The sequence below is a fragment of the Drosophila nasuta genome, chromosome 2R (assembly GCF_023558535.2).
Source record: "Drosophila nasuta strain 15112-1781.00 chromosome 2R, ASM2355853v1, whole genome shotgun sequence".
Lineage (NCBI taxonomy): Eukaryota > Metazoa > Arthropoda > Insecta > Diptera > Drosophilidae > Drosophila > Drosophila nasuta.
The window spans coordinates 5,401,712-5,414,016 of record NC_083456.1 but is presented as its reverse complement, the minus strand read 5'-3'; the positions used below and the strand labels follow the sequence as shown (position 1 = coordinate 5,414,016).

Here is a 12,305-nt window from a genome sequence, read left to right as displayed (position 1 = left end):
AACACAGAACGTGTTGTTTGCTCGCTGAAACATCATAAATTACATGCGTGCTTTTTGCCACACGCCTCTTGTGTGTATGCGCTCAAACTCAATCTGGTCGACTTCTCCTCTCATCTCACTCCACGAATCAACTGCTTGCATATGGTAAACTTTTCTCCTCTCTCTCTCTCTCTCTCTCTCTGTGTGTCTGTCTTCTGTTATTGTTGTTATACTCTAGATGCGTTTGGAGTCGTGCATGGGAAATATTCGCATGGCATACTCGTATATGCGACTATTATATTAATGCTTGTTGGCTCTATAAATCTGCGAATTGCAAAAATTTTAATGCTCAAATTGTATTCATGAAGTGCGAATGCCACGGTGAGAATGGCATCGAATTGTCAGCTTGTCGGTTAACGGACTGTCTGTTGATAGAGATGCAAGTGCACACAGATCTGTGGGGAAATTGTATGGAATTTACTTTGCTCTTCAATCATACAGCACCAGTGAGCATGGCAATGGTTATGATTTCGGATAATATTTTCAATCAACAAGCTTCATTTTAATAAATATTTCCAAGTATGCTCAAACTTTATTGGCTTCTCTCTTACGTTCAGTTGAAACTGCACTTTAAATTGGTACACAAATATTTCATTGCATACTTTTCTCTTACATTAGAAACGTTTTAAACTTTTGACTTTAAAAAATACTATTAAGAAAACTGGTTCACTTATTTCCGTGTATGTTGTGCAGTGTATGTGTTGAAGGGTAATAAAATGATGCTTATTGCATTGAAGGCATCATAAATGCGCAAGCAATCTCTACATATTACGGTGCAGGCACAGCACGACACAACACAGCAGTTACCCTTGAAGACCACGCCCAACCCGCACTCCGCACTCCACATGCATCTGAGTTGCCAACAGTTATTCATAATCGTTTGTCCATATTTTGTGGCAATGTTGTTGGCCTATGTACACAGCGGCAGAAGCAGCAGCAGCAACACCAACAACAACAATAAATGTTGTACACAAAACGGCCGCAGCTTGCGGTAGAGTAATTTTGGTAAGCGTTCGTGGTGTGGCCACGCTGGCGTATGAGCAATATATTTATATGCGACTAGTTGGCTGACTACAATGTTACATGACTTTTAGCAATAAATAATTTGTATTGTTTCCACTAAATGGAAAGTGCACTAGCCTAGTTGAATCCGACTATAGAGCAGCAATTAAAAAGTATAAATTATTTGATTGTACAAGAATAATATAGGTCAAAAAGACGTAACATCTCTTTGAAAGTGTGTGTCGCGTCGATCACAGAGACTTATGTATGTACGTATACATATATGTGCAGACACCAGTAGAGTCTGGCATTCCTTTTAGTTGCACATTCATTTGCGAATAATCCCTTCGGCCTGAGCTCACTATTTAGCTAAAACTGTGCCTTCAAGTGCTTCGGGCTTCAGTTTTTAATGGGAAGCTCATGTAACCGGCAATGCGATTCGTGTTAAGTGGGGTACATGAACCCCATCATCACATCAACTCCCTTTAACCCAAACCAAACATAAACATTAACGCCTGCAAAGTGTGTAAGCGTGTGTGCGAGGAGATACAACTCGTTTCGGTTAGCCAGTTATTTAGGCAAACGTTTAAGGGTGTTGTTGCCTTTGCAGCCATATCAGATGGCATGTGTGAGGCCTACGGGCGATTAAATGGATTTGACTCCTAGACTGGCAGAAGCACTGATTCCACTTTGCTTATATATGCTAATAAAGGACGCCCATATTTGTGGCTGAGATTGTTGCGGCGATTACGAAATTGCAATTGAAGATGAAAATTTAAAATTGTGCACTAACAAATTAATTCTTTTGATGATGCTCAATATGAGTATATTTTAAACTATGTCAACTCTTCTAGAGAAGTCATTGAAATCTTTTGCTATCCATATTGCCTTTAGTGCAAATAGTCAAACTAGCAATATGCTTGTATAAACACTTGTCGTTAGTGTAAAAAAATTTGCATATAAATACAAGTTTTCAGAAGCCACTCTGCTCTATTTCGGGTTGCTTAGAAACCTTTATCCATTACAACTGAATATTAATTAAGAGCTGGGGTGAAAACTAACAACTTTCAGTTAGGATCATTCAACTCGGATGTCAACACCGAGTGTTAACACCTTTCGCAGTGCATCCTCTCAGTTCCGGCAGCACATTCTCATTTAATGCAATTTGAAATCAAATTGCATTTTATTTGCACAACTTCATTAGCAAACTCTTCAGCAAATTCATTACGACTCTGCCAATGACTATCAAAATGTAGGGCACTAGACAGCAAATGGCTGCATTCAGCCAAAAGTTGACTGTCATATCGCCACACTTCTCCTACACACTAGCACACACGCACTGGTATGTATAAAGTGATACGCACACATACGAGCATTCACCTACGGACACTTGAAATGTCTTTTCGAGTGCGGAAATATTTAAAGTGTCACACGTTGTTCGGAAATTAAATGTGAGCATTGCTTATGCTCAGTGGCTCAGGGGAAACGAACTTGTGACTATGTCATGCTGACGCTCGTTTACACTAACCAACAGCATTAAGATCAATATGAAATTAAATATTTATCAAGTCTAACAAAATAAAGTGATGATAAAAATCATTATCATATGTTCTTTAGCTTTTTAAAGATGATTTTTTTTCGCAATTACAAATTTGTTTTAAATATTTAAACTATTCGTGTTAAAAAACATATGTGCGAGCTTTTCCTTGAATGCATCAACAATTGTAATTTAAAATTTCTTGCTTAGAAATTATGTAATAGAGTTGATTAAATAAACAAATTACACACTAGACACTAGACAATTTCAAATACAACTCGATACACTGCAAATCGAAGTAAATTTATATCTTATAATAAATTTCACAATTACCAGCAGTACAATCTAAATTTTCTCCTGTGCTTAATTGATAACAACACTTTATAATTTTCAATTAAATTCTATGTTTATAGTGTCAATAAGGCCAATTGTGATTGTTGATATCGAGGAAAACGCAAACATGTTGCATAGTCTTCAACTTAAAGCACAATTTGTTCACTTTTAGTGTGTTCTCGGTGTGAACGGCCGCAGCAAGAGCGTCTGACTGTGGATATGTTTCTTGTGGGCGTGGCACAAAATCAGAATGACAAAATGACAATGTTTAGGTGCTGTTGGCTGTGTGTGTGTGTGTTCCTCCCCCGTGTTTGCTTTTTGGTCCCGTTTTGAGTCCCTCATTGCATGCTTTTGAGTGTTTATTGTGCATATTTTCGGTGGTCGCTTCCAGAGGCGTTTGCGTTTTGGGTTTCAAGTGTTTTGTGGTTCGTTTGGAGAGTTAACGTTTGTGTTGGCCTCCTTTGTGGCACATTTTGTGGTGCGTATACGTAACATTGTCGTATTTATTAAATTAAACCATCGCGGTTGGCTTAGTTTCACTAACTTTTCTCGCTTCTCGCTTAGTTTTGCCAAAATGTGCATCTGATTTAAGCTTGTATAGAATGTGTAGTTTTTGTGCGTGTATGCAAAACTTTTAATTAAGCATTTGCATTATTTGCTTATGCGATTTGCCCGTCGGATTGTTTGCTATTTCATGGTTTTAAAACTTGTATTTGCTCTTATGCATTTATCTCATTTCCGTGGAATTCTGCTAGACGGCAACAAAAAAGTTGCGTTTTTTTTTAAATTACTGAATTAAAGCAGACCGACATGAGATGCATGTTTTGTGCAAAATAAATACCATTCTTATTTGAAAAAAAGGCAAATAAATTTTTGCTAACAAAATTTGCTTCACTGCCTTCTAGAATTTCCTCACAGACAAACACACATTTAATAATTTAAAAGAATAAAGTCATGCTGGCTGGCCCGAACTGCGCAGTCTTTTAAGTAAGCTTAGACTTGACATCTTCTCTTTATTTATTACATGCGACGAGTACGCATCCTGCCATCTTGCCATCCTGCTCCTGATTCTGTTGGCATCCAGAAATAACAACAACAGCAGCAGCAGAACAGTAACGACAACAACTAGAGGGAAACATGCTCTAAGCGTTTGCTCAAGTGTGTGAGATTACATAATAGAAACCGCAAATAAATGTATCGCGTACTATACCCATGACATAAGAGCAATAGCAACAACAATGCCAGCAAGTGTAGTACAAACATGTGTCTCCGGCGATAGAAGCAAGCAAGTACTGTGTACTTACCCCGGCACAGGACTTGCAGCACTCAAAACCAAAATGAAAATCAACAGCCAGCAGGAACAAACGGATAAAAGTGAGAAAAAGGCAACATCTTTTGAGATATTCCCACCTTTGGGCAATACATTCATGATGAGTGCCTCCTGCAGGCAATTCCATGAGTGTCTTCGCGGGGTGTTGCCTTCTTTCCATTGCTGCTGCTATCACCGTTGTCAGTATCGAGGTCAAAGCGCATAACTTAAGTAGCCGACAATAAAATGCATAACATGGCAGACAACCCAAATGGTAAAAGCGAAAAGCAAGATGCGAAAACCAGAGCAAAAATGTAGAAAATATTGCTCTATTTATTTGTACATTAGGCCAGGTTAACATCCAGAAGACTTTGGAAAAAACGATGCGCCTCACTTCTTGTAGTACTGAATGCTTGAGTGTTAGTGTCTCCCTCAGACTCCCTTTGGGCTCTACATGCTGCTTACTTTGGCTTCTAGTACCTGACAGCACAGCTGCTAGCAAAAGGCCAAGTGTTGTGCTTGACATGTGCAAACCCATTCAGAGTGTACCCTGAATGCGAGTTGTTGTTTTTGTATCCTGCTGCGGCTCATAAGCATTTTACGCTGCTTGGCTCCAGCTTCACTACACTCAATGTTCTCAAAGCAAAAAAGTCGGCGATAAAGTATCGCAGACCTTTTCAGTCAAGGCAAATGTCATTTATTTATTAACTTATTTATATTGTCAATAATAAAATAAATATATATAACTATTTGGCTTAAAAGAAAATAAGGGAATCCATAGAATATGCATACCATTTTTAGTACATGTAAACATAATTACAGTATTTGGTTTTAAGTTTTTCAATATAAAATTGAATATTGCAAAGTACCGCTGCACCTGACGGGTCTTAATTGCTTTAGTTCTGGTATATTTTTATATCCTGTGGTATACTTACATTATAATGGCATATCTAGATATACCAAATTTAGCTTTTGGTATATTTTGGCATTTTGTAGGCATACTAATTTCAAACATTTTATAAACAATATAATTTTCGCGTCGTTTTGTTGTTATTGATAATTTGTAGAGGGTGAAAAGAGAACCTGAACAACAGTAACTTCCAATGAGGAGTATATGAAATAATTATAAAAACTAATTAATTTCAATTCGAAATTTACATTGATGATAATTTGGTATTTGGTCTTCATTAGAACCACAACATTGTACACTACTTGTAGCACTCAGCATAACCAAAAGCTAACAAAAACGTTAACAATACACATTACGAATTGGTTGTTGTTTTTCACCCACAGATACCAGGACATGTACAACAATCCGATTAAGGCCACTAATTTGGAGCATCGGGACGTTGTGCTGGACATTCTCTCCGATGCACGAGTTGTCGGACCTCTGCTGCAGACTGGCGTATTCCATGCGGATGTGCATCGTCGTAATTATATGTACGTTTTTGGCCATAATAGCGCCACGGGTCCGTATGCAAATGTAAGTACACAATTTCAATGTATTTTGCGCCCTTAGTAAATTGTCTATCTATAGTATTCTATAGTCTGTGGTAGTACACATAATGGACGCATTGTAAGCACGTCAAATTGTGATTCCAATTACGCAGCGCGTTTAATTTAAATGCTGTGGTCAAAGAGGCCACTGAGTATTTTGCCCAAATAACCAGCATGAGTTGCCATTTAATGAGTTTTCATGTACTGCTTGGCCAAATAATTTTCAAAAACTTTTGTCGACACCCCCGCGCAGCTAAAGCATCAGTGCCCCATTGGCCCATTTCCCCACTGCCCACTGCTGCGGTCTATGACTGGTACTCTTGGGCTGTGGCTGATGGCAGTTGGCTTCTGGCTTCTGTCTGCCGGGTCATTCCATCATTGGCCGTCGTTTTGGCTTTTCAGCAAAACAATTCACAAGTTTGCAGGCTGTACAGGCCGCGGCCCGTAACGATCGTAATAAAGACAATGAACTGACTTCAAGTCTACTAAAAAACAAAACACAAAAAAAACCAAAACACAAGCCAAAAACACAACAAACATAGCTTAAACTTTTGGACCCCAGTAACACTAAGTAGACAGCCGTGCCACTTCAGTGGAGTGGTTCATTTAGCTTTGCTGCCCGTGGGCGGATGAATAGATGCATGAATAAGTTGTCTGGTTATTTGTGTCTCAGCTTAAGGTCCTCGACTATCTGTCCGAGTGTCCCAGTGGCTGTTGCCACCAGTTTTTATAGCTTTGTCATGCTTACGGATTCGCTGCTGATTGCCCTTGTGAGATAGCTGCTTGGTTGCTTAGAGTCGCCTTGGTCTAAGTTATGATTAAATGTGTCTATCGATTTGCAATTAGAGTGCGAGTGGATGAGACTCTATATTTTCGTTGATATTGATAAAGTGTACAACGAAAATTTGATGGGATAAATCAAATTTAGTACAACAAATGGAAATTGAATAAGCGTTCAATTGAATCAATACGAATATTCGGCATGAATATGAATTGCAATTTAACTGATTTGACAATCAAATGACAAGTAACTAGATACAATTCTTTTATAAATATTCATGGAATGGTTAGAAGCAGAGAGAACCGCATCTTTAAGCCGCAAATAAAGTCCACTGACACTGAAATAATGGATGGGTCCAACTCGAATAACAATCTAAATAAAAAGGACAAATTCACAAGCTAAAAAAGTTATTATTTGGCATTATTTTTTTGGGTAAACTTCAGCTGAGCGTTAAGCGTATTTTTATGGCTCTGCTAGTTAGTTGGCCATAAACCATGGTAGCCAAGTCAACTCAGCTCGAACTAAATGAAAATAGTCGTCGAGCGTCCACTTCAACCAAATAGAATGAATCATTGTCGTAATGCCTGCATTACAGAATTTTATATTTTCAAATGCGACAACAATTTCTGGCAACTTCGTTGGCAGTTTGAAAGTGCAACAACTTTTTAATAGCCCACAATTAAACAACTCCTTGTATAAATACAATAGAATGTGATGAATGATAAATTATGGCTACAGATAGTCGGAGAGTCCTGTTCATGCTGGGGAAACATAGAAATCTTGAAGAGGAAAGCAAGTTTGCTCAGACTTGCCGCATTTGGCGGGAGAGTAGCTAAATAATAGATGAGAGTATGTCGCGAAGCTTAAACGACATTTATATTTATGTGTTTGAGATGGGAAAAAATGCGAGGACGATCAACGCAAAGCGCCAGAGCGCATTAGTTACAAATAAATTATGAAAAAATGAAATTCACTTAAATATTTCATGGCAAAGCAAAGCCAAAACGCTGATGCTGAATGCTGAAAGCTGCTCGGCGTTGGTAAACATGAAAAGCATCCTAGAGGGATAAGCAGGCTCAAGCACAGTCACAGTCTGAGGCTGAGCCTGAGGCTTGCCTACAAATTATCGCTACACACAGCAAGTCGAAAGGCAGGACCCATGTGCTCGGGGGCGTTGGCAGACAAATAAACCAGCTAGCAAACAAACAAACCAACCAACATACATGCAGATGAAGAGAGAGGGAGCTCTAACAATGCCACAACATTTTTCTCTTTTTAGCCAGACATTTCATTTTATTTATTCGGCCATTTTTGCGGCATTTGCTTTGTGCTTTGTCAGAAGACGAAGCCAAAAACTCAGTTGAATGCGAATATTTGTGCATAAACTGCGCTTCTTTCTGCATCTTGTGACCAAGTTTATTTTTTCACTCCATGCTGGACTGGATGCTTAAGCAGCCTCTATAGGCCACTCACTGACTGACAAAACAGAAGCAGCCCATATCTATACTCACTATACGATGCTCACTCTCTGGATTTAATGCCAACTGACAAAATGACTGAGTGTCAGTCGTCGCATCCCTCACTCTCGTACTCCAAGAGAGACTATCTCGACTAAAGCCGCGGGCATATTGTAAAACTTTTTGGCACATGTCTTGCATGTTTGCAGTTGGGAAACTGGAGACCAAGTCTGCTGGAGTCTGTTCACTTACCAAACGACAGCTGAGGGAAAGTTGAGTACACCTCGTACTTGCTCTGAAGTGCACCGAAGGCAGCTCTAGTCAACACAATTGTCCAACTGGTGAAAATGTTGCGAGTAAATGTTGCTCACCAAAAGAAGATTTTCTCGAGACCAATGTAAATTGTCAGTTAAAATCAATGGGAATTTAGAAAATTGCTCTTCAAGTAAAATAAAATTTAAAGTAAATCAAGATATTTTCGACATTCATTCGCACTCATTTACATCAAGTCTCAACGCGCAAAAAAAAATGTTTTTTAAATTGCCATATTTATGCGGCTATTTTAATATCATAAAAATATTTTGTAATAACCAATCTTAATGTCAGGATCTCCCTCCCAATCAGATGTGGAGTGAGTTATGGTACAGTTCAATTTATTCAGTTATTTAGATATTTTGCGGTATATTTATCGAATTGGCCAAGCTCGTTCACAGTTTAATATATTTTGCATATTAAATTCAGCATTTTTTACACACGACCACGAAGTCATTCCGGGAATGTCAAGTATGTCCTGTGAGGTCCTTGTCCTTTTCCCGTGTCTGGTAAAACTTTCTCCTTCGCTGCTCTTGATAAGAATGAGACATAAATTGTGGGAGAAAGGAAACGAAAAATTCATGAAAATAAAATAAATAAAAATAAAAATGAAACTAAAATTTTATTTTATTTTTTGTCGCGCTTACATAGAGTGAGAGAGAAAGAGGCAAAGAACCAGAAACTTTTTGACCGCATTCATAAAAGAAATGCGGCTCAAGACTTTGGCAAATAATAAAAACTTTTTGCATGACGTCAAATGTATTGCATACTTATTAGAACACAAAATTATTTAAGTATGAACAATAAGCTTGGCAACAGCTGCCGAAAATTCTAATTACTTGTTAGTAAACATCAAAATTAAAGACTTTGTGTGGGAGAGTTTAATCTAATAAAAGCCTAAGATATGATGAGTTGGGAAATACACAACCCCCTCATTACATCCGCCCGCCTTATTCTTGGGGGGCAGGTTCATTTACCTCCAAGCTGAATAATATTTTGAGAATTGACAAACCAATTTTCGTAATTTTACACTCAGAGCTAAGTCGAATTATTGCTTCCGTTGAAAATACATACAGAAAACGACAGCGAGAGAGAGTGAGAGGAAGCTAGGCAAGCACACTACGATATCCTGAAGTGGAAAGCAAACAATTGCATAAATTATAAAATTAACGCATATATTTCAAGTTAATGTTCAGCTTTTCCGCTTTAATTTTTAAATTTCATATTAATTTCACGCAGGAAGTGCTTGCGGTATTCAATGGAAAATATTCAATTGCCCAAAAATAAATTTCATTTGCTATTTTTAATTTTTATTTATGTTATACTTAATATCCTGTCTCTTAAAAAGCTATTTAATTTGTAATTTAATATTTATATTGGAAAAATGAAGCATGCAATTTATAAATTGAATATGTGTTAAATCTTGTTAACTGAAATATGGAATCGAATTAATTTCTTGAATATGGTTTATTTATGTTTTCGATTAAAATTGTTGTTGAATTTGCGTGGTTTGATTGACTTATTTCCAATTAATGACTACTTTCCAGTACTAACATGGTATAGCTAGACAGAAGCGAGCAAACATATGCTGGGTACATGATAAAAATTCGAAAATAAAACATATATTTACAAAGTATACGATTGGTTTGGCTATAAGCTGCAATGTCGAATATCAGATAAAAGGTTATTGAACCTAGAACGACATAATAAAACGGCGTCTAAGCCAATATTCTTACTTTTCATATTTGCGCATTTCGTCAAAATAGAAGAAAATCAAAATCAAAACTGGCATTCATCATCCGTAAACGTCCCCAAAGCTTGGCGACAAGGATGAAGATGAGTGACAATGAGCTGAGAAACGATAGAAGGACAACAGCCACAAAAGGCGACAGCGATTTTTATGAGCGCCAAGCAAAATGCTTTGTGACTTTGTTACATTTTTCATAGCAACAGTAAAAAGTTGGCTTTATTACCTACCTACTTACTGCAGTTGCTGTTTCCCCTGCCTATCTCCTTGCCAGTCCTTCGCTGCCTGTCTGGCTCGCTGACTAAATATTTATGCAGGAAACCTAAGAAGATTGATGCTGACTGGCCAGAAGTTGCTGAAAAGCTTTTCGCTCTGATTTAAAAATTGAAAGATTTTCACCAAAATTACAGTGCACATTAAACCCTTGCTTGGGGTACATTGAGTATTGCATGTGTTAGAGCCCAGTTGAGAGTTTGGAATTCAAATTTCAATAAATTGTGTAAACTAATAGTTAAATATATAATAATTAATTTTGCTTGTTTGGAATTATATCTAATTCATTATTGGTATTATATACAATATTCATTTGGTATTATATTTATCAATATATTGGTATTATCTCCATATCTTAAACTTACAACAATTTATTATACCTAAAAGTATTTTCAATAACGTATTCTTAAAATAAGAGCATTTTATTTGTGACTTTATAAACCTTATGCTTGCGCTTTGCCTTTTCAGCTACCGCACAGTATTATGGGCGAGGAGCTGGCGTTCATTTTTGGTGCGCCGCTGGCGCCGGCCGGCCCATTTGCCAGTCACAACTATTCCGTGCAGGAAAAGCTTCTTTCCGAGGCGGTAATGGCATATTGGACGAATTTCGTAAAGTCTGGGTGAGTAGCACAGCGTCTGTGGTGAAGCGAATTGAAGAGTGCATTTTGTGAAAGTTTGCCATTGGAAATGGGTGAATCGCGAACGAGAGCGAGATCGGGAATGAGAACGGGAATGGGAACGGGTTGAGGGAGGGTAAGGAGACGTACACATAGCCGAGGAGGAGGCAGTGAGCCATCAACACGAAGAGTCGCTGCTCTGCATGCAAATGCAAATGCGAATGCGGATGCAGTGGGTGATGTGCATGGCATTGGGCTGCGGCACGTTTTGCAATCTGCAACGCTCGGACAGTGAAATGAATAGAATTTTTACTGCCGTTTTTATTATTATTTCGCTGCAAAAACAACTGCAAAAATAGCCATAAGCAAGGCAACAACCATACGGGCAATGCAAATATTATTAGTTGAAATGCGGCAGTGCTCCAGCAAAATGGAAATCAAAGCTGAAATCAGCCATCGTTAGCAGACATTTTGGCATTCATTTCGATGTCCGAACATCCGTATCCAAGTGCTTATTAGCTTCATATATGACCATGCAATTTAATAATCAAACATTTTTTTGCCAAAAATGCCACAGAGCATCAGCAGGAAATATTAGAGAGAACTAGCGACTTAGTAATGGGAATTGAGAGTGTGTTTGTCAGGATATGATATTGCAGCTTATGAGCATGTGGCCACATAATAGTTCTGATTGCGAGGGAATTTTATTTCAAGTTCGTTCCAATTATCTTTGAGCCAAATTTACTACTAACTATAATGCTCGATAGTATATTTTTTTTTATTGCATAGCTACAGTGGCGCCTTCAGTATATATTTTCTCATTAGGATAACGAAACCAAAACCTTTTAAGTCGCAATTGTAGTAAGACAAGCAAAATCAAAAGTTCTTTGATTTTCAAAATACATACGTCCATAATTTTTAAAATGGTTAATTGTATTACAATTTTCATAAACTTTTATATATTTATCCTGCTACCATAGGGAAGAAGAGTATTAGAACTTAATGCCTGCAGGGAATGTACATATGTAACAACCTGAAGGAAGCTCGTCCGACCACCTAAAGTACATATAACATAGTTTTCAACACCGTCAACAGCCTAGACGATATAGTCGGTTCATCTGTCTGTCAGTCCGTCCGATCGTATGAAACACTGTATATCAAAGACTATGAGAGATAGAACTATAATTTCTTTCGACAACACTTGAAATACTTATACGCAGATCATGTTTAAATTTAGATTTTTTTTTGCCACGCCCACTTGCGCCCCACAAATCTTTATATTTGGTACATACATGCAAAATAACTTCAGTATTTACGATTCTTGAAAATTAGGTACGATCAGATAAACATTAAAATACTTTTTTTAAGAAAAATATAAATGAAGTTTAAATTGTAGATGAT

The 12,305-nt window shown here is 37.6% G+C and overlaps 1 protein-coding gene across 4 annotated transcripts in view; it reads left to right on the top strand.

Annotated features, from left to right (window-relative positions):
• The window catches only part of LOC132785554 (uncharacterized), a 45,435-nt gene that overhangs the window by 27,423 nt on the left and 5,707 nt on the right, over positions 1-12,305 (top strand). For all 4 annotated transcript variants that reach the window (XM_060791705.1, XM_060791704.1, XM_060791703.1 and 1 more), the window contains 2 exons: positions 5,514-5,703; positions 10,756-10,907. In XM_060791705.1, coding sequence (XP_060647688.1) covers positions 5,514-5,703; positions 10,756-10,907 — 342 coding nt within the window. The remainder of the gene's footprint in view (positions 1-5,513; positions 5,704-10,755; positions 10,908-12,305) is intronic.